The 19,831-nt window shown below is 40.7% G+C and overlaps 1 protein-coding gene across 1 annotated transcript in view; it reads right to left on the bottom strand.

Moving 5' to 3' along the window:
- The window catches only part of pkhd1l1.1 (PKHD1 like 1, tandem duplicate 1), a 44,256-nt gene that overhangs the window by 9,106 nt on the left and 15,319 nt on the right, over positions 1-19,831 (bottom strand). Inside the window, exons 29-56 of the mRNA XM_082522531.1 lie at positions 19,423-19,530; positions 19,149-19,310; positions 18,951-19,072; positions 17,887-18,019; positions 16,863-17,055; positions 15,199-15,341; positions 14,916-15,020; positions 14,471-14,656; positions 13,625-13,798; positions 13,335-13,537; positions 10,654-11,626; positions 10,106-10,354; positions 9,359-9,508; positions 8,123-8,297; positions 7,485-7,641; positions 7,204-7,360; positions 6,855-7,064; positions 6,153-6,282; positions 5,137-5,378; positions 4,808-4,944; positions 3,675-4,704; positions 3,126-3,317; positions 2,692-2,843; positions 2,438-2,597; positions 1,623-1,794; positions 1,439-1,527; positions 1,100-1,263; positions 760-889 (exon numbers count right to left, since the gene is read on the bottom strand). Coding sequence (XP_082378657.1) covers positions 760-889; positions 1,100-1,263; positions 1,439-1,527; positions 1,623-1,794; positions 2,438-2,597; positions 2,692-2,843; positions 3,126-3,317; positions 3,675-4,704; positions 4,808-4,944; positions 5,137-5,378; positions 6,153-6,282; positions 6,855-7,064; positions 7,204-7,360; positions 7,485-7,641; positions 8,123-8,297; positions 9,359-9,508; positions 10,106-10,354; positions 10,654-11,626; positions 13,335-13,537; positions 13,625-13,798; positions 14,471-14,656; positions 14,916-15,020; positions 15,199-15,341; positions 16,863-17,055; positions 17,887-18,019; positions 18,951-19,072; positions 19,149-19,310; positions 19,423-19,530 — 6,198 coding nt within the window. The remainder of the gene's footprint in view (positions 1-759; positions 890-1,099; positions 1,264-1,438; positions 1,528-1,622; positions 1,795-2,437; positions 2,598-2,691; positions 2,844-3,125; positions 3,318-3,674; positions 4,705-4,807; positions 4,945-5,136; positions 5,379-6,152; positions 6,283-6,854; positions 7,065-7,203; positions 7,361-7,484; positions 7,642-8,122; positions 8,298-9,358; positions 9,509-10,105; positions 10,355-10,653; positions 11,627-13,334; positions 13,538-13,624; positions 13,799-14,470; positions 14,657-14,915; positions 15,021-15,198; positions 15,342-16,862; positions 17,056-17,886; positions 18,020-18,950; positions 19,073-19,148; positions 19,311-19,422; positions 19,531-19,831) is intronic.

Genomic DNA, 19,831 nt, shown 5'->3' with positions numbered 1-19,831 from the left:
CTGCATATTAAGCCTTTCAGGCACAGTGGTCACTACAGCTATTCAAAGACTGTTTTCTTGTATTTGTGTCAGTGTTGATGGTATACTTGCACATAAACCACTACATTGGACACTGATGTGTCAGTCGATACTCCATTCATAAGTCTAAACGTATGTTGTCCACCTAATTGGCCATGTAAAAAACTCTTTGAAAAGTACATGTTTTAAAAAATGAAGTTCAAACACCTTTTTGTCATGCCTAAAGATAAATAAAAATATTTAAGAAAAAATCCTGATTGAGGTTGTCAAAATTCAGGTATGGAAGGGTTAAGTTAAAAGTTCTGAGATTTTAGGAAACAACAACAACAACAAAAAAAATGTTCATTTTGTACTTAAGACTGGTTTTTGAATTATGCATCACAAATAATAAGGATCTGAGCAGGAGTATGGACAGTAAAAAGGGCACATTTGCTTTATGGCTCATGCAAGACAAATCTGAATACTGTTGGGAATGATGGACTGAGAATGTCACACAGATTTAAAGCCATGTGGTAAAAGCAGTGCATCGATTGCTTCCTTAGCTTTTTCAGTTATATTAGCTTTTAGTTATGTGATGTTTATCATGTAACTGCAAGGTTCGTCTTGTTGCACTTACAGGCTTTTAGAAACGTCACCAGTCTCTTCAGTTGGAGCTATCTTTGCAGTACATACACGGAAACTTTTTTACTACAGTCGAAAAAAAGGTTAGGCAAGTACACGAGTCGGTAGCAGTTTTCTTACCCAAGACTTTGGATCCCTGGTTGGGTCCGTTTGGCAGAGGCCAGTCCGGAGTACGGTGGTTCCCTCTCAGCTTGATGTACAGCTGACCTCTGAACGGCTCGTCGTTCCATCCCGCAATCAGTCGGCCGCCCTGAAAGAGTCACAGATGTTAACATCACCTAACTCATCGTGCTCAGTCAAACAGTACCTGTGACTTCCACATTATCATGTTATGTAGTAGGCAAATACACACTCAGAGCTGCTGTCATAATGAAATATATGCTGGAGATAAATGCTGATAAATTTATGTTAAAGTGATATTCTGGATGAGGATCTTGGAGAGATTACTGATCACACTGACCTGGATGGAGATGTAGACAGCATCTATAGCCACAGTGTTGTACGCGGGTACAGACCGAGCCTGTCTGGTAGATGAGCTGTTCATGGTGTCGGGGATCTCAAGGACTCCGATAACTGTGAGCTTGTTGAGAAGAGGAGTGTCGGTGTCCAAAACGACCCACTGCCCTGTGGTTTAGCAAGGATAAAGAGGCATTTTTAGTCACAATATACTTATAATAGATGTTTTATTTTCAGAAATTAACTTTTTTGACAATTAATTTTTAAACTTGCTCCTAAAAAAACAAAAATCTTTTTGTGTTCAAATGTTGTCAAAAAAAACTCCTAGTTTTAAGCTTCTTACCTGATGGGATGACCACGTCGGCACCCTCTGTTGGCTCGGTGAAGTTGTTTTCTGCCGAGCCTTTCCAGAAAGAAGCATTGGACCATCGGCTACAGAAAAACAGACATTTTGATGATAGACCAAGGCCACACCAGAAAAAGTTAAATGCATAAAACGTCTGATAGAAAGATAATAAACAACTTACATGAAGTTACCAGGTCGGCGGCTAGGTAATGGCGCGAGAGTGGCTGGAGGCGGTGGTGTTGGAGGGATGCAGTTGGGGTAGAAACAGCGGAAGACCGCAAAGTTTGTCTGAACGTCAATCATAGATCGGTCAACGCTGGACCTCCGCCTGCGCTGGCTTGTCTTCCCAGACACTGCAAAGAGAACAGAACAGTGTTACTGAATGCTTTATTCAAGCAAGAGTAGCACGCACCCAATGAAGGTAAGATGTACAAAAACAGCAAAGTTGATAAAAAGAAGGATGATGATAAAGCAGGCCTCCCTGAGTTTAACGCTTATTTATATTTTATCACAGCAAACATACTGCATGCTGCACAACCTATTTAACAAATGCAACAATTTCATTAAAAACGCAATTTTCTCTCTTTAAAAACATTCTGCTCCTATTCTAGCAGCGTAATGAAAAAGCTTTTTAACATATAAGACTGAGCGAGAGTTAGGAAAATCCACTTTGTATAATCTCGTTTTATCTAACGCCTCTGTCAACTTATGGACCGCTTTCTTGTGATTTCATCAACTGGGCACATCAGGAATTTCGGGCACATCTAGAGCTGCACACCTGAGATTACCACATTAATGACATCTGCTCTCTTTGACATCATGGGTAGAGAATCATCAGAAAGTGAGTGTCTCGAGACACTTTGGGCATTTTTACATTGTAGTATTTACACATTATAGTGACATTATATATAGGAAATGCATAAGATCTTTTCCTTTAATAAAATAATACAGGATAAATCAAATAGTACAATATATCCATATTAAGGTGCGTCTAACCGATGTAGTAGAGGTTGTTGGAGCTTTTATTGAAGTACCAATCTCCGTTCCTGTTGTTGCTGAAGCTCAGTGGCGTCAATGAGCCGTTTCTCGTGTCGATGATCTGGAAACTGTCTGGACTCTGTGTGAAGTTGTGGTTGACGATGACGTACTGATCCCGCTGCATGCAAAGAAACGTGCGACAAACATCAGTGTTTGCGAAGCCCTATATCGAATTTAACATACTTTACTCACGTGTTCTTTGACGTGATTACCTTAAAGCTGTAGAATTTTCCTCTGTAAGTGATGTTGGTCACGTGATCCACATTTTCAAAATACCAGTTGTACGTCTGTCCAGAGGGCAGCAAGGCCATCCATCCAAATGGATGAGTTAGTCTCTTCTTCAAAAAGGGGACCCTGGAGCTCCCTGAGTTTAATTTAAGAGACAGAGCACACATATTTATTTGTTTGTTTACATGTTAGGAGGTTTGCATTTATTAATGCACAATAATTATCTAACATTTCCTATAAAGATAAAATATTATTCTCTGCAGTTTGTTCCTGATGGCATTTTCAGTTGTTGTAAAATCTCTACTGCAGTTCCTTCTAAACACCAGTAGATGTCAACACAGGTAAGAAAACAAAAACAAATTACAGCTTCTTCTACAACTATATGAGATCTGAAAGTAGCGAATACAGTTTTTTATACCATGTGAGTTGGTTAGAATGACGTTCTTGGCCACCAGAGAGCTCGGGGAGGGGTTGTTAAATGCCAGACGGTGGAAGTTAACAGTTTCGTCGCACACAGCGGCGGGGAAACCCACGCTCCACTCGGCACTCTGGGAGCAGTGAGCAGGATCCAGCAGGTCGCTCATAGGCACAACTACATGATTTATGTTTCCTGAAAATAAGCAGAAAACCGACTGAAGAGCCAAAACATGTGAAGAACATACACATTTACGTTTACTTTAAAACAATCAGAAAGAGTCTTGCTACAAAACATTCTTAATAGAGGAGCAGAAGTGTATTAAGCATTAAGGTGATGTTTAAAATTTCCTTAAACAAGCACACTACTTAGCTTTGGCTGATTATTTAATGCATAATGAAAAAGTAGCAGAATGTTTGAATAAATAGAATTTCTGAAAAGATTAATTCAACATGATTCTTGGAAGGCTTGTATTACTCTTACATAACAAACTGAACCTTTATACACGTATAAGAGAGAAAATGGTGAGAAAATAAAATCACTAAAGATTACCTGTGAGGGAGCCATCAGTGTCCACCAGCTGCACTTCATGCTCCCACCTGAAGCCGGCCTTGTTGGGTGAGTTCATGTACTGGATGCCACTGAACCTGGCAGCCCAGCCACCACAGAGCTCCACACACACCCCGTCGATCGAGGTTACCCCGACGGTTGCGCAGGAGCTGCGGTTGAAGTTGATGAACTTGCTGTTAATGACGCTCATGCCGTCGTCGAAAGGCAGGATGACGCCGCGGTGCGTGCAGAAGTCGCTGCCTAGTCCGAGCTCATCCACGTGACCCACAAAGGTGCTATTGGACACCGTCGCCCCGCCGTCTTCTCCAAAGCCCTTCACAGCCCATTGAACGATACGCTTGGCTTCGATGCCTGCTTTCTCATTGTTTACCATGAGAAAGTTGTTGAACTGCACGGCGCCTACATTGACCCACTCAGCACCCTTTTCGCAGTTCCAGGTGGTGAGAGAACGGAAGACAGCGGGCTCGGGGATCGAGGACTGGCACCCTCCGTTCTTCATGGGGAAAAAATCTTGGAAGATCCACAGTCCAAACCAGCCCTGAGAGTGCACAGTGTTGTTATAAAACTCACCAAGGGGAACTCTCTTCTGGCAGATGTTTGGGTTGTAGGAAGGGCCATCAGGGCGGTCATGCATGCGGTACCAGAAGCCAAAATGCGTTCCCCCTGCAGCGGCATTGTGGCGAATGATGTTATTGGGATTTGTGACCCAGTAGCCGGCGGGAGTGACGTCATCATTTAGCAGGCTGGTGCTTTGTTTGACAAACACAGCCAAGTTGTACTGCAGGATGTTCTGCGTCTCAATGCCGTCCTCAATGAAGAAAGCCCCACCCATGATGTTGTAGATCACATTGTGCTCCACCAGAAGCCGGTGGGTGTTGTGGATTGTTACGGCCCTGTTGAAGGTCTGATGAATCGCACAGCCCCTCACGTACGACTTGTAATTGATGTCTCCCATCAGATGCCAGTGGATGGGATAACGTCCCAACCTGAAGGCCTGTCCGGCGTGAAAAACCTGCAGAACAACAGCACAAAGACTTCAAACTTTTAACACACTAATAATAATTTTAAAAGATACTATAGTATAGAAATGTTTAGAGAATGAAAATACATTTTACCTCAACATATTCCAATCGGCCAATCGCAAGATTCTCGTTTGGTCTGGGGGCGTGGAACATGATGCAACCTCCAAACTGATCGCTGCCAGCCTCCTCTCCAAACCGTCCTTGGAAACATGTCTGGGTGGTAAACTCACCTGAAGGACACAGAAGTGCAAAAATGTATTAAATACAGTGTTGCTCTTGTCTCAGAATTAGTATGCAGATACAGCAGAGGAGGGTTCAAGCTATATATACAGAAAAATATTTTACTTTAAGGCTGACAATAACAAAAAAAACCCATCTGATATGTCTGAAGAAAATCCTCATCCACCATTATCACTAAGTACCTGTGTTGAAGCCGCCCGGGCAGGCTTCAACCTTGTCATTCCATTCTTGATTCTGTGAACCTCGCACGACGATGTTCCTGGTGAGGAGCCCCACCTCAGCTCTGCCCTCAAACACCGTACCATCAGGCAGCGTCACGGACACCCCGAGGTGAGTGTAGTTCAGCGGTTCGGTCAGGGTGAGAGTCATTCCATCAGCCGACACAGCGGCAATCCTCCTCACCTCATTCTCTCCTTGACTGTGCCTGGAATATAAATAAATATATTTTTACCCCTTCTGCAGATTTATTAAAACCTTTTTTTTGGAATGTATAAAACAGCATTTCAGTGACGTTTTGTAATCTTTAACCCTCCATTCTTTTGATTGTCAGCAGTTCCTGGCACACATTTCCCCGCTATCCAGGTTAGCAAAACCAGAGAATCGGAGCGGCGGTAGCTACTGCTACTCAGCTAAACCATAAGATTGAGCTTTCAGCAGGGCTAGTTTATTCTGTTCTTTGCTTACTACATAATCTTATTTCACATATTCATTATTACAGTAATAAAGTGAACAACATGTTCTGTTTTTTAAATATAGGGAACTAGAGATGTTAATTCAATTAGCTGCTAACTAGCATCCTGCAACAAAAATGCTAATTGCTGCAATTTATTTAATATACTGTTATGTTGCACATTTTTCTCCACATTCCACATCTTTAGGTAACTAAATAAGCACATTTATTTGAAATATTTGACCAATTTAATAGACAAGTATATTAAAGTCCAGTTTTCTTTCCAACTGGATCTTTTTTTAATTGTAAAAATAATTTTAAGATTATTAACACAAATTTTTAAAAAGTTGAAAATTTGGCTTGAGATAATATCAGCTGCTAATCACTGTAATTTTACATTTTGTTGTCCATTTCTTTTCGCAGTAAATTAAACATTTCAATTAAATGCATGTAGTTCCCATGTTTTGGCTTTATAGCTCAGATGAATAACTTGGATTTATGCTTTTATGAATCAGTCCTCAGCTGTACCTGTGTCCAGTGGTGGCAATAACGATCTCATCTCCTACTTTCCACGTCACCGCCTTCATCAGGTTCAATGTTTTTGAGCCACTGTTTGCTGTTTGGGCCAAGTGGGTCCAGGGGATCGGCACAGGAATACCTGATTTTATAAAAAAGGTCATTTTAAACTTGAGCAACTATTACAAAACTGGTCCACTTTGGGGCTTATTGTTTGATTATTATCCTGGTTCCTTAGAAACAGATGAGGTGACAATAATCACCTTGAGCACCAAGACCTAAAAATGCTGTCAGCTTACTATTACATGATATTATTACATGACATGCAATGCGTGTTTTTGAAATAATTGGGTCAAAGCTATTTGAGGTTTCTGTTGCTGAACGCCTTCTGTTTCTGACTCTACATGATACGATCGTGCACCTCAAGGGTGAAAGAAGTATTTATTTCAATATTTACTTCAGAAAAATGTAGGAAAACAACAATATTAAAATGCAACTTGGTTATTCATTTTAATGAGTGACAAAATCTGTGGAATTACAAACAAAATGTAACATCTGTATTAACTCATAATGAGTGTTTTGTTGCATTTAAACAGAACAATCTTAAAAGAGATCCTAAAAAAATGTAAGAACTACAAATTAGGATGTGGAACTTGATTTATACCTGATCTATACCTTATGTGTGTTTATGAATATAAATTTGTGTGTGCATACCATGGAGGTCCAACACGCCCTCTCTGACAGCCAGTGTCTTGGCTCCATAAACAGGAAGTTCAGGTGAACGCAGTTGACCGTGGAGCGTGATGATGGCTTTGTGTTGGAACGGCGCCCCCTCCTGTCCGATCTGGAGCCGACCGCCGTCGGTGATCAGGATGTTTTCTGCCTGCAGCTCGATGTCGGCTTCATCGAACACTAACGTCCCTCCTGAACGCAAAAAGAACTTGAGTTTCTCTGACAGTTTGAATTTCGTTCAATTTTTTTATTTTAATATTTTATCTTATTCTGCAACAGTTCTCCAAATTTTGCATTTTCACAAACACTGCATAAGAAGTAATTTTTGCACCTTGAATAAGCAGCATTTTGAGCACTGGTGTGTTGGTGTCCAGCAGGATGGTCTGGCCTTTAGTAATAACAGCGAATGTGCCCTCCTCTGGTGGAGACAGACCTCCCCACGTGAACTTGGACGACCACACGTCAATGTAAAAGAAATCTGCGTTGTCCTAAAGAACAACAAAAAACACTGGATGAAAATATGTAATCAGAAACAATAAAATCAGTCAGACAGCACTGTTTCCGTCCTTTGAAGCAGCGTAACTTTACTAAACACAAACAAATCAACCTCACCATCTTGGCGATGCCTTGGTTTCCGATGCTGACTCTGACTTTGGTTTCCTGAGATTGCCCCTGAGCGCTGGTCACGCAGATGATGTGCGTGCTGTTGGCGGACTGCACGTCACACACGGACTCTGCGATCGTCACGTTGATCTCGTTAATGTCAGTGCTGTAATATGGGAGGGGGAGTGAACGCAAGCAAGAGAGACAGACTGAAGAAAACCTATTATGGGTTTGTAACTCTCTTTTTATTCAGTGATCTCCTCAGTAATCTTTCTTTAAGATCAACTCCCAGTTTGCCCAGTTATCCAAATGGGAAACTTCTGGAAGCCAGCCGAGGGGCAGCACCTAGTTTTTGTGAGTTTTACATTGTTTAAAAAGAGCTGATGGCAGATGACTGTGTAAAAAAACAAAATTATGGCCCTTAGTGGTAATGAATATGTGTGCAGACACTAATACAGTTCATTATGTGTCAAACATGCTCAACAAAAAGCAGTATTTGTAATCTATTAGTCAGGATTGTAATCCCCGTGTTCCCAAGCAGAGAAAGTGAAAGCAAAAACAGATATCTTTTGTCGGCTGAGCACTTATTCTTGATCAGTGATCCATGCACTCTCAATTGAGTGAAATGTTTTCTTCCTTTGCTGTACCTGAAACCAGAGCCGGTGATTGTGAGCCGGGTGCCTCCAGCAGTGCCGCCTCTGCGAGGAGAAACCTGAGTGATCACTGGAGTCAGCTGAGATCTATAGGTGAAGCCGTTTGACACGTTGACCGCATCATGTGGGTTAATGACGGCAACAACGCAGCTGACCTCTGACTGAGTGCCTGCAAGGATACAGGACACACACGGAGTCACACACACAGACAGACAAATCACGCAACAACAAAATCTTCTCATCATCCATATCAAGTTATCTTCTTATCAAATGTGACCGTTTTCTGCCCTGTGACAAGGCTGACAGCATTCCTCGTAAGCACAGTCTGTCTCCTTTAGGGCCTTTAGGGAATTCAGTTGGTGTCTTAAACCAGCTACTGACAACTACTGATGTGATAATAAGTATTTTTTTTTTGTCCCTAAAAACACATATGGTACTTTAAAAGGTAAAATAAATTAAATCTTGCTTGTCACGGACATATTTTTTAACTAGTTTGCATTTAGCAGCTATTAATATTATTAAAGCTGTGGATCTGGATTTTAGAAGTGAAGGTGTTGTGAACTTTTTTGTTTGGTAATGTAACAGTGCTGCTCAGACTTTTCACACTGCACAATCTCTAATTTGTAACAATCTTAGTTTAATTTTTTGTGAAGCAGGATACCATCAGCAATCAGTTTTCCTGTAAAAATCATGTTCATTTTCATTTTTGGAGCAACAGACCAGAGTTTAAATTGTGACCAGGGCACGCATCCAGCAAGGATTCACAGGCTAGCCCAGATCAGTCATCGGTTAAGCAGAGTTAAGCGTCACCCCCAATGTGTTCTAGATGAGAAAGGTACATTAAAGCTAATGAATCCCTCTCTATGCAGCTCACAGAGAGGTGGAACATGGGCAAAGCAGCACCATGCGACGTAGAAATGACCTCTTCCCAATGTGCAAACCCACATCTCTGCTACATAATGCCTAACACTAGCCACAGAGTGTGATACACTACTGTGCTGTCGGGGTAATGTGTCTTCTTTCCAACTAATGGAAAGAAATGTTCAAAATACACTGCAGTGCATTACTTAGCAGTAATAATAGCAACGTTTATAACCCTAGAAATCAATCGCTGTGCATGCCATGGCTGCATTTCACAGCATGCACATTTTCAAAACTCACATTTTATTAGTGATATTAGTGATTGAGATTTTTTCATCTGCATGATCATCTGCTTTAGGTAAAACTTACTGTTGTGAGGTGGAGACTGGCAGTACAGATGGGTGGATGTGGATGTTTCTCTGTGAACCTGGCATTTCTCCCCACAGATCTGCACAGTGGAGTTGAGTGGATCAAACCCAGAGCCCTGGATGGATAGCAGCGCACCGCCACCGAAACTACCTGAACGGCAGATTAAAGTGAAACAACTAATTTAGTAGGCTAATAAAAAACTGATTAGAGGATCAAAAGAAATGAAAGAATAAAAGAAAAAGACAAAAGCTGCACAGTTTATTTCACTGTGAAGTATTTTGAGACAAGATTTTTAAATGATCAGTTCTTCTTTTATTTGATTCCTTTTTATAAACAACTTAAAAATAATAAAAATTATCAGAAAAATATAATTATTTCTTCCTTTTTTATGTAATTAACTCTATACTGTCAGACAGATGCGACTCTCACAAAAATTCTGAATGCATCCAACATTGTTATTCCCGACAGCAGGTTTTCTCCCTGGAGACATCATTTGTTCTGTTTTCTTAATTCTGTTTACTTGATTGCTTTATATTCAATACAAAAAAAGTTTAAGAGGAATGTTAGATATTCTTCAAATTAAGTAGCCCCAGTAAATATGGATTTATGCATCTACAGAAAAAAAAAAGATCTGGTTTTATTTTTTTATTTAACGATTAGGTCTGTCTGTGTTTTCTTGTTTTTCTTTCCCTCAGTAAGCATGATTTAATAAAATGCAGATAAACAGAGAGTTTTAATATTGCTTACCTTCACTGGGCTGCACACTGCTGAGCGTCAGTTCATACGTGAACACGACTCCTGACTGGGCATAACCTTTGACCTGGTGATGCAGCATGACTGGGTATGTCGCCCCTGGATTGCTTCCTGCGGCGAACTGGACCTGTGTGTCAGAGACCGTGGAAACATTGCAAGGGATGCCATTTATGGTGATGGTGATGAGCTGAGAGTCATTGCCGAAGCCTGAACCTGTCAGGGTGATGACAGACCCGCTCGGTCCTGCAGGAAATAAACAGAGAAGATGAAGAAACTGTATAAATAAAGAATCTGAGATATGACTTGTTGCTTTATACATATATTACGGTACCGAATGACACATAAATCTGTAAATGTCATGAGCTGGAATAATATTTTATCTGTTCAGTAATAATAATGATAAATTAAGGTAAATGAGACTGAACCAATTTCCAAATTTCAGTGACTTTTTTCTGTGTTCTTCTGTTTTGCTTAATTTCACTGAATCATCTTGCAAAAACTGCATTAGCCTCTGCTTGTTATCTTTCTGTCATCATAGTTACCTGTGGTGGGGCTGATGGAGCTGATGACAGGAGTGTGGGCGGTGGAGTAGGTGAAGCTGAGAGGAGGATACTGCACAGAGAAGACCTGCAAAATGACGGTCACCAGCCCCACAGTGTTAGGAGGCGTCAGGCAGATAAGACGACCCGGCGTCACCTCCTGAATCTTGCAGGGTTTCCTACCGACCGTCACGCTTGTGTTCCCTCGAGCGAAGCCATTTCCTGTGAAGATAAGTGGCGTTCCTCCCGCCAGACTGCCCACGTTGGGGTTCAGGGTTGCTTGTGCCTTACTGCTCAGGGTGACCTGACCAGAAGCGAGGCCTTTGCTTCTCACAATCACTTTGACTGAGTGGTCACCTGCAGGCAGAGCGCTGACTCTTGCGTTGATTTTGCCGTCGGTCACAGCGGTTACTTCTAGCTCTGTCAACCCAGCAAAAACTGCCACATCATCCACGCTGCTGCCAAACCCTGAGCCAGAGATGGTCACAGTAGTGACATCATCAATGCTGTCCGGGGAAATGCCGGTAACTGTGGTAGTGACGGACGAGGAGTAGCGGAAGGAGCAGTTTGAGTGGCAGGCGCTTTGGATTTGGCCCATGTAAAAGATGACATCACCGATGTGTGGCTGAGAAGGCGCCGTGTCGCAGATGATCGAAGTGTAATTAAGAGACTGGATGCGACAGAGCTCGCTGGCTACAATTACGAGTCCCTTTGAGAAGCCAGAACCGCGGATGAGGAGCCTAGTGTGGCCAGTGGGGCTTCCAATAGGAGGCGAGACTGAGTCAACCACTGGGAGAACCACAAAGCGACGCTCAAGCTCATTTGGCACAGCGATGACGGCGCTGCCTAGGTTGTTGACTCTGACGGCCACAGGGAGAGCAAGGCCAATGGGAAGTTCACTGCTGGGACTGAGCTGGCAGTTAATCTCAGATTGGGAGCTGTTGATCACCTGACAGGGTTGATCTCCCACCATCACCTGCAGCACACAGAGCACACCACTGTGGGTAACAAGTCTGAACAAGAGTTATATCAAGGCTAATCGAGTCAGTTAATGACAACACATTTATTGGTCAAAGAACTGAGATTTAGGATTAAAATGACTTTTCTAAATGGTATAATGAAATTAGCTATGTGTTAATTGAAGTTTAGGACTAAGCATGTGTGCTTGAATGCTTTCATTATAGTGACACAAGTGTTTTATTAATTTAAGTACATTGCATTAAGGTCTTACAGCCACAAAATCCTTACAACTTCATTTAAACCACTACTGTTTTTAATATACAATTAGCTAATGTTAGTGTTCATTTGTTTAATCTTTAATTACTACTTTCTTCAAAATCTTAGCTAACTACCGAGCTTTCCAGCATGCTTTAATGAAGCAATGTTATTTGTGCAAATGCTTAAGTGTCTTGTGTCTGTATTCTATCTTATGGTGTCGAGAGGGGTTGGGGCGAGAGCTCTGGTTGCAAAATTACTTTTGGATATATAGAAGTCTAATCCCCCCAATACTTCCCTGATGAGTTGCTGATTGAAGTTCAATGTTTTTCGTTTGCATCAGAAACCTGGGCAAACTCATTAACTAATGGCTTTTTCTGCACACGACAATGGTGAAACAACATGCTCTCACTCCCAAAATGTAACATTTTATGCTAAATATCGATGACAAATCATCGATATATTACACTTCCGGGTGCCCAACACGTTCCTATATTACGAGATTGGAAAAATGAGGAAACATGAGAACCGTTGGAATGAATCTACACATGTACATTTGTTTTACTTAAATCGCTTTGGAAAACACTATCTAACGTCATTAAAGTGCTGGTTAAGGTTAGGGTTAGGGCTGGAATACATGGCTGGGACATGTATTACCGCGGGAGCGTCATTCTACTGGATTTCATCCGTAACCCGGCGCGTAGCTTCGCGTTCCTCAGGAACACCTCGGGTCTGTATAAATTGTCTGTATATTATGCTGCGGGGGTGAGAACGGGCTGGGTGAAAACACTCAGTATCCCAAGCAATATGTGAAGTCACAGTGGCCAAGTCCATTGTTTATGTACAGTCTATGTTTTATTGGTACACTTAGCTAACAATGTCAACTGCATGCTTTTCTAAACAGCCTATTAGGTAAGAATTTATTAGCTAGCAATTTATTTCCATTTTTTGACCACTGTTTATCTTTTTAAGTCACATCCATGGCTGTCTATTTCTACTGTTTATCCATTAGTTTTAGTTCTCAACTTTTAGATCTCAACTGTCAAATCAAACTGATTCAGATCAACAAATCATTTAATTTAATTGTAGTTTCTTTTCCTCAGAATGCTTGATCCAGTCTGTATCTGAATAGCACAAAATATCCCATGGAAATGACTGAATAGAACTGCCACTCTAATGTTCCAGACATTTTATTAAATAAAGGCTGAATGATTTAATCAGGCCATTCAAAAGATTCTGGGAGTGCCACAGCCTGTACTGTTGTTTTTTTATTGACCTATATTATATATCAAACATTTACGTCATACTGAATATTCTCTCCGGCATCCTAAAACGAAGTTATGTAGCAATGTTGTATTTTGATGTATAACATGGGTCTTTAAGAAGGGATATGCAAGACAATCACTGACCAAAGAAGATATTTTACATTTAATTCATTCAATGATGCAGTCTTAAAAAGTTCTGCTAACCTCGTTAGCACAGGCCACGTCACTGAAGCTTTTGCCCTTGATCTGGATCGCTTTGTGGTATGAGCCCTGGTTGGGAGAAATGGAGTAAACCATGGGAGTGGAGCAGGCGGAGGTACTGAGGGAAAGCATATCAGTCTGATTGGACTGTTGGCACTGCGGGGAGGCAATGCACTGTGGCGCTGCTCTGGAGACACGACGTGAACCTGTAGTAAGTAGAGATCATTACCTTTTATTCTACCTTAGAACTGGATAAATCAATCATAACTTCTTATCCACTTATATTAACTTACTTCCAGCCACATGTCTGGCCTCAATGCCCTTCACTCGGACAGAGACCTCGCTGCTCTTTTCCTCCCGACTCTGGACTCTCACGACTCCCTGCAGGAGTCTGAGGTTGGCATTGTCTATGTAGCCACTGCTGTAGTAATAAACCCCGGGCGCGGTGAAACGGTAGCTGAAAAATCCTGAGGGACACGAGACCCAGATTGTAAAGACGTCACGTCAAGTCATGATGCTGTGCGCTTATCTAGTTCAGTATGGCTCACGCATGTTGAAAGGTGTAACACAGCACACTCATTCATGCACAACACGTGTAGCTTATCATGACATCTCTATACATACACTAAATGAAAGGTGTCCAGTCATTCTCATATACAACTCATGAAATCTAGACGTAATGAGGTCATGTTTTACAAGCGGCTACAGTGTGCAGCACAGCAACAATAAACCAGAGTTTAATATCATCAACATGGAGTAAGTACAAATCAGAGTTTATTACTTTTTTATAATGATTTCTGAAAATGAAACTGTTTTATTTGTTTATAATACTGTTTCCTTTTTGGGCGGGAATATTCCATTCAAAGTTTTGAACTCCCTAAATCCAGTAAATAAAACAATTTCAGTTGTCCAGTGTACACAGGGTGAAGCACAGCGATCAATGTGGGATAAAATAAAACTTTAAATGAGAGTCCGGAGGATTATATCTGAATATTTAAAGGGAAACAAAGAAGAACCATAGCAACACAAACGTAATTAACAAAATCACACACTGAAGTTATGGTGGATTGTTTTGGTGATTGGAGATAAAGAAGGGAAAAGCTTTTCATAAATCTGTGCACAGCTGACTCTAGTTCTACCTTGGGCAGTTTTGGTCTCTCCACTGGTGAAAGGTCCTCCTTCATAAGAGGTACCGCTTGGGCTGGAAACACTGAAGACCCGGTACCCAACTTCCTGAAAGGCTGGTGCCTCCCAACGCCACATTACCGTGTCGCCAATGAATACGGTGAGTGAGGCTGGACTCCACGCATTTCCCTGCCCATAAACTGGAAAACGCATGGTTACGTTGAATAAGACTTACACAAAGAACCAACAAACACACACACGGATTAAAGTGTCTGATATCTAACACAATCTGAGACATTTCTTTGTGAATCAGTTGCATTTTAGTTGCATAGAGACTACAGGCAACAACTTCCTCGCAGGTGTATGTTTTCTGTAAGTTAATCCTCTTTCTGTTGTACACAACTTCAGCTTCTCAGATTTAGTTTGACAGCTGCACAAAGCACAGAAACATAAAACTACCGCGATCAAATCCCTGGTTGGTAACGATGTGGGTCTTCTCCTCTGATTGCACAACACACTGCAGCTCATTCTCTGAGGCGGCCGTCACTTCACAAGCAGCGTTTCCTGTCACAACGCAAACAGAAAACATGAAGGAGATCAGTGATGCAGCTCTGTTACACCGTTTTTAAATATTTGCAAGCTTTTGCACCATCATTAACTTCCATTCATATAAATTGCTTAAATATATTTGCTAGTAAAACACACGGTTGGCATAATTACGACTGGATCACATGTTGCTTACCAACAGACACAGTGTTGTCAGATACGTTGCTGCTGAACCCAGAGCCAGAAACGGTCAGCTTGGTTCCTCCCATCAAAGAACCGAACAACGGCGAGACGCTGTAGACTTCCAGGATGTACTCAATGGTCGTGTTTACACCATTGCTGTAAAACAAAAAAACAGACCAGCTAAGGTAAAGGCATTAATAATAGACTTATGAGAATTAATCTTAAACTGTGTCATTTGTTTTGGTATCTATGGCATCTTATTAAAACCTAACTTTAGAATAATTTCGACCAAATTTTTAATCACTTTTCGACAAATGATTCTGTACATGCAGTTTGTATGCCCCGGTGACCACTGAAATCAAAGATCATTCAGATAAAGCTTTGAAATAAGATGGCAGCATTTGCTCCAAGAAGTTCTTTGGAATGATTTGGGTCAAAAAATCATTCCAAAGAAAAAATGTACAACAAATGATGTAGAAAACATCATTTGTTGTACATTTTAACTGAAAAAAAAAAATACCCTTAAGAATTTCCTTTATTGTCCTCATGAATAATGGTGGGAATACAAATACATGGCACCATTTCATGGAGAGAAGATCTTTTGGGCAGGTAGAGAAAGAAATTACTCATCTTTATTAAATATTCCAAGAAAGTCGAGTCTATTTTTGAGTAGCAAAAGCTTTTCACTGGGAAGATGCACTTAACAGAACGTGATATCTGCTTTTAGATAAATTCATCTATCTGTCTATGATCTATGTACAGTGGTCTCTCGCTATAACGCGGTTCACCTTTTGCGGACTCGCTGTTTTGCGGATTTATTTATTTTTGCGCAATTTTGCATGCTTTTTTTATGTTGTATTTTTATTTTTATTTTTTACAGCGCATTGTGTTCTGCGTCCTGATTGGCTGTAGACCATTTTTAGTCAATCTCGTGCCATATCTCCTGTACAGTACAGAATGCGTTAAGCTTCGTAAATAATTGCGTTAAGCAAATTTACATAAATCTTGGATTGCCCGCAGTGTGACTCTGAAGTGCTGTACTGCATGTTTTTAAGTCTTCTCCCCAACAAACACAACACTGAAACGTTTTGCATCGTCAAAGGCAACCGCGGGTGCCTTTGGTTTCATTCTATAACACTGGAGTGTGTAGTGGGGGGTTTTACAGCCTTAAAACATCTACAATAATTGTAAAAAATAAAGTTGGCTACTTCGCAGATTTCACCTATCGCAGGTTTATTTTTTAGAACGTAACTCCCGTGAGTCCCACTGTATATACATAGATAGATATAGATACATCTAGAGAGCGATATTTATTTATTTAATTCGATTTTAATCACATTTTCAAATCAACCCCAAATCCTGTCTCTGTCTGCAATAAACCATGCTCCACTTTTTGTGTATTTATTATCATATTATTTGTTTATTGTTGTCCTACTTATTTTCTACTCCTTTGAAGGGATCAAACTCTAGTGTCAGGAACCTTGGCGCAGTCTATACAGTGTATATTGACTGAAAAAACAAATATAAAACAATGTTTGTATCTGACCCTCACAGAATGCGCCTGGGCCCATCTGACACGTGAGAAAACAATTCAACAGTCTTTCATTTTTGCACGCGAAAGATGAACCCGTGATAGTACTTCCAAATCACTCAGTGTATCTTTGACAGACGCTGTACCTCGTCTGGGGGTAGCCATTGTTCCCAACCTGTACGTCCACCTCATGCATGCCAGGTGGCAGCACAGGGAGAAGACAGGTGATGTTTGCTTCCGTCCAAAGCACAGTGACACATTCCCTCCTTCCTACAAGCACGATGCTGTCATTGTCTTGCTGCCCGAGGTTCAAACCTTGGATGGTGAGAACTCGGTGGCCTGCACAAAGAAAGACAAACAAGTATGCCAACTCATTTTTCCAACGTAGCAGCCTCTGTCATTAAAGTGCCAAGATGACTGGCACTTGTCACCTCGTTGGCTCTCATTGTATGTCATGAATGTCACGGGTTGTTCTGCAGATTAATAGAAATTCTTTTAGCGTCATTTCTTCCTAGTTGTTTAGTATAATTAGACGGTAAGCCTCGCTAGCCCCCTGAGCCAAGATTCTCAAGCTTAAGAAAGCTTTAAAAGGCTAAAACTGGGTAAACCTGCAAATCAGCATTACACAACTCAAGACTATAACAATTGAGGTTTCTACACACGCTTTCAGCTGCTGTTGACAGGTCAGAAACATGCCAGCTCTGAGCAACAAAGCCCAGACAGCACACACAGCACACGTCAACATTTTGGCTCTCTCTGCCATTAAAATACATTGTGTTCATATATTCAAGGACACATTTCATGTGATGTAACCTGTCCTGTGTAAAAGTTACTGACAAAAATACATAAGCCTTCAATATTTTCTGGATTCACTGTTTTCATAGCACTAACTGAATAATAACAAAGGCACTGTGCCTATATGTGGTTTACTTTGTGTATGAAGAGGCTTGAAATTCAATGAAGAAACACTGAATCCTTTTCTTTTCAAGCACAAAGGGGAAGCAGACAGTTAGGACTGAAAGTAACCTTTAAAGGACAAAACCCACCTTCATCCTCATTAAACTCATTAATCTTTACTTAAATGAATCATACAATCTCTATAGTTGTGTTAAAGGTTATTTGATGCATAAACACAACAGCTCCATTCAGCATAAAAAAGGAGCTGCTTACCAATCACAGTGGTGGTCAGGGGATTCAGGCCTGTGATCTGTGGGGTGAGGTTATTATCGTAGGTGAAGGAGCTGATGGCCGTCTGACTCATGTTTCCCATCAACACCGTGACCGTCTGTGATCCCACAGCTCCCTGAAATAAGCATTTTAATAAAAGTAAGTACCTTATTCAGAGCTAAAGACGGGAAATAATATAATGTTACATAACATTAAGTTATGTAAGTTTTATTATGACAAGACTATATAACTAACTATGTCATTTCTGGGCATACTCTGTCTGATATGACCAATGGCCTGGTGGTGAACGTAGTATGAACTTATTTCTTTATAACAAATGTTACTCAAATATTCTGTTGTGTTAATGCATTTAACAGTTTTGTCAGTACGCTACATCACAAGAAAGGACTGCAGTAGTTAGTGACGTCTGACTGACTACAAAAATTAACACAATGATACATATGCTATATATATTATAGTAGCCACGCAAAGTGTCATTTGAAATAGTTTTAATAGGAAAATTAGTGAAAAGAACAAGTTAATAGCGACTCCAATGCATTTACTTGACCGTAAAGAAATTTTGTAAGTCACTTAATACGTCAGTGGCTAAAGCCCGAGTTTAAATTTCAATTCTCATTGCTGGATTAACTTCAACAAAAAAAATAAAAAAATCACTGATATATAAACATTTTTAAAACATCCTAAGAAAGCTTCAAGCTTTTTATATTTGTTTTTATTTTATTATGTCTTGTAATTACTATGCATGATCCAGCAAGTACTCACATTAAATTTAGATTCTTAGTGTACCTAAAAAAGTGTTACAGTCTTTTTTAAATAATGCAATGTAACTACAGATCTGGATGTTGGATTGGATAATTAAATATGAAATTATATGAAATTATTTGACTAATTTCTACCAACTCTGGATATTCCAGTTTGCATCTTCTTGTTTTCTGCTCATGTACTTTTTACTCCGTTCTCAGCACACTACACGACAGCTATTTTATTTGCATGCTATTGCAGGTAAACACTGTGTATAAAAATGAGTTTGCAGTGTGGGGACTTACTGCTGGTGTTCTGCATTTCAGTTCAGTGTCAGTTGAATCAATCAGTGTGCACTCTGCACTGCCAACAGTAACTGTAGCGTTCTGGCTGAAGCCAAAGCCTCTCACTGTCAGCAGAGTCCCTCCTGAGGAAAAAATAAAACAATAATTGTCTCGCAGAATTAGGTGTTTCATGGCTCACATAGAGGATCGTGGTTGTACCTGCAACGCTTCCAGAGAGCGGGACGAAAGAAGACACGATGAGCTGGTAGGTAAAGAGGAAGTTTCTGTCTGAAAAGCGTGAATCGCCCAGAGAGGGGAAGCTTACTAACACTGGGTAGGTGCCGGCACTGGTGCTGCCAAGTCTGCATACTTGAGTGGTAGCTGAAATATATTTCCCACGTTATAGTTAGTCTCCTGGAGACAAGTATCATCTGAGTTATCTTAACGAGAACCTAGAGTAAAATGTTCACTTCTCAAAAATAACTTTACTCACCTGTGGTTGCTTCAACGTGGCACCTGGCCTTTCCCACCATAATGGAAGCATTTTCACTGCTGAAGCCAGTCCCAGTGACAGTTAAGAGAGTCCCCAGACCATTAGAACCTGAAACATTATATTAAATTATATAAGCTGCCTTCACCATACAGTACGGCATAAAAACACACGGCATAATTTACAAAACTTCCAGGACTTGATCAAATAATATGAGACTGACAACAGGCTTTATACGAATACTGTCAAAAACTGGTGTTGATTGACAAGTTTTGGATAACAAACCCTTCACTAGTGGGTGTTTTGTTCAAAGCTGGAGCTCCTAAACTCCACAACTGTCTCCATTTTCAGATAAGTTCAACTGCATCACAAACAGCATTTAAATCCAGACTCACCAGCTTTTTAAGCTTCA

Source organism: Aulonocara stuartgranti (assembly GCF_965226115.1).
Source record: "Aulonocara stuartgranti genome assembly, chromosome: 22".
NCBI classification, from domain to species: Eukaryota; Metazoa; Chordata; class Actinopteri; order Cichliformes; family Cichlidae; genus Aulonocara; species Aulonocara stuartgranti.
The sequence above is the reverse complement of the archived record's forward strand: the minus strand, read 5'-3'. Positions and strand labels throughout refer to the sequence as shown.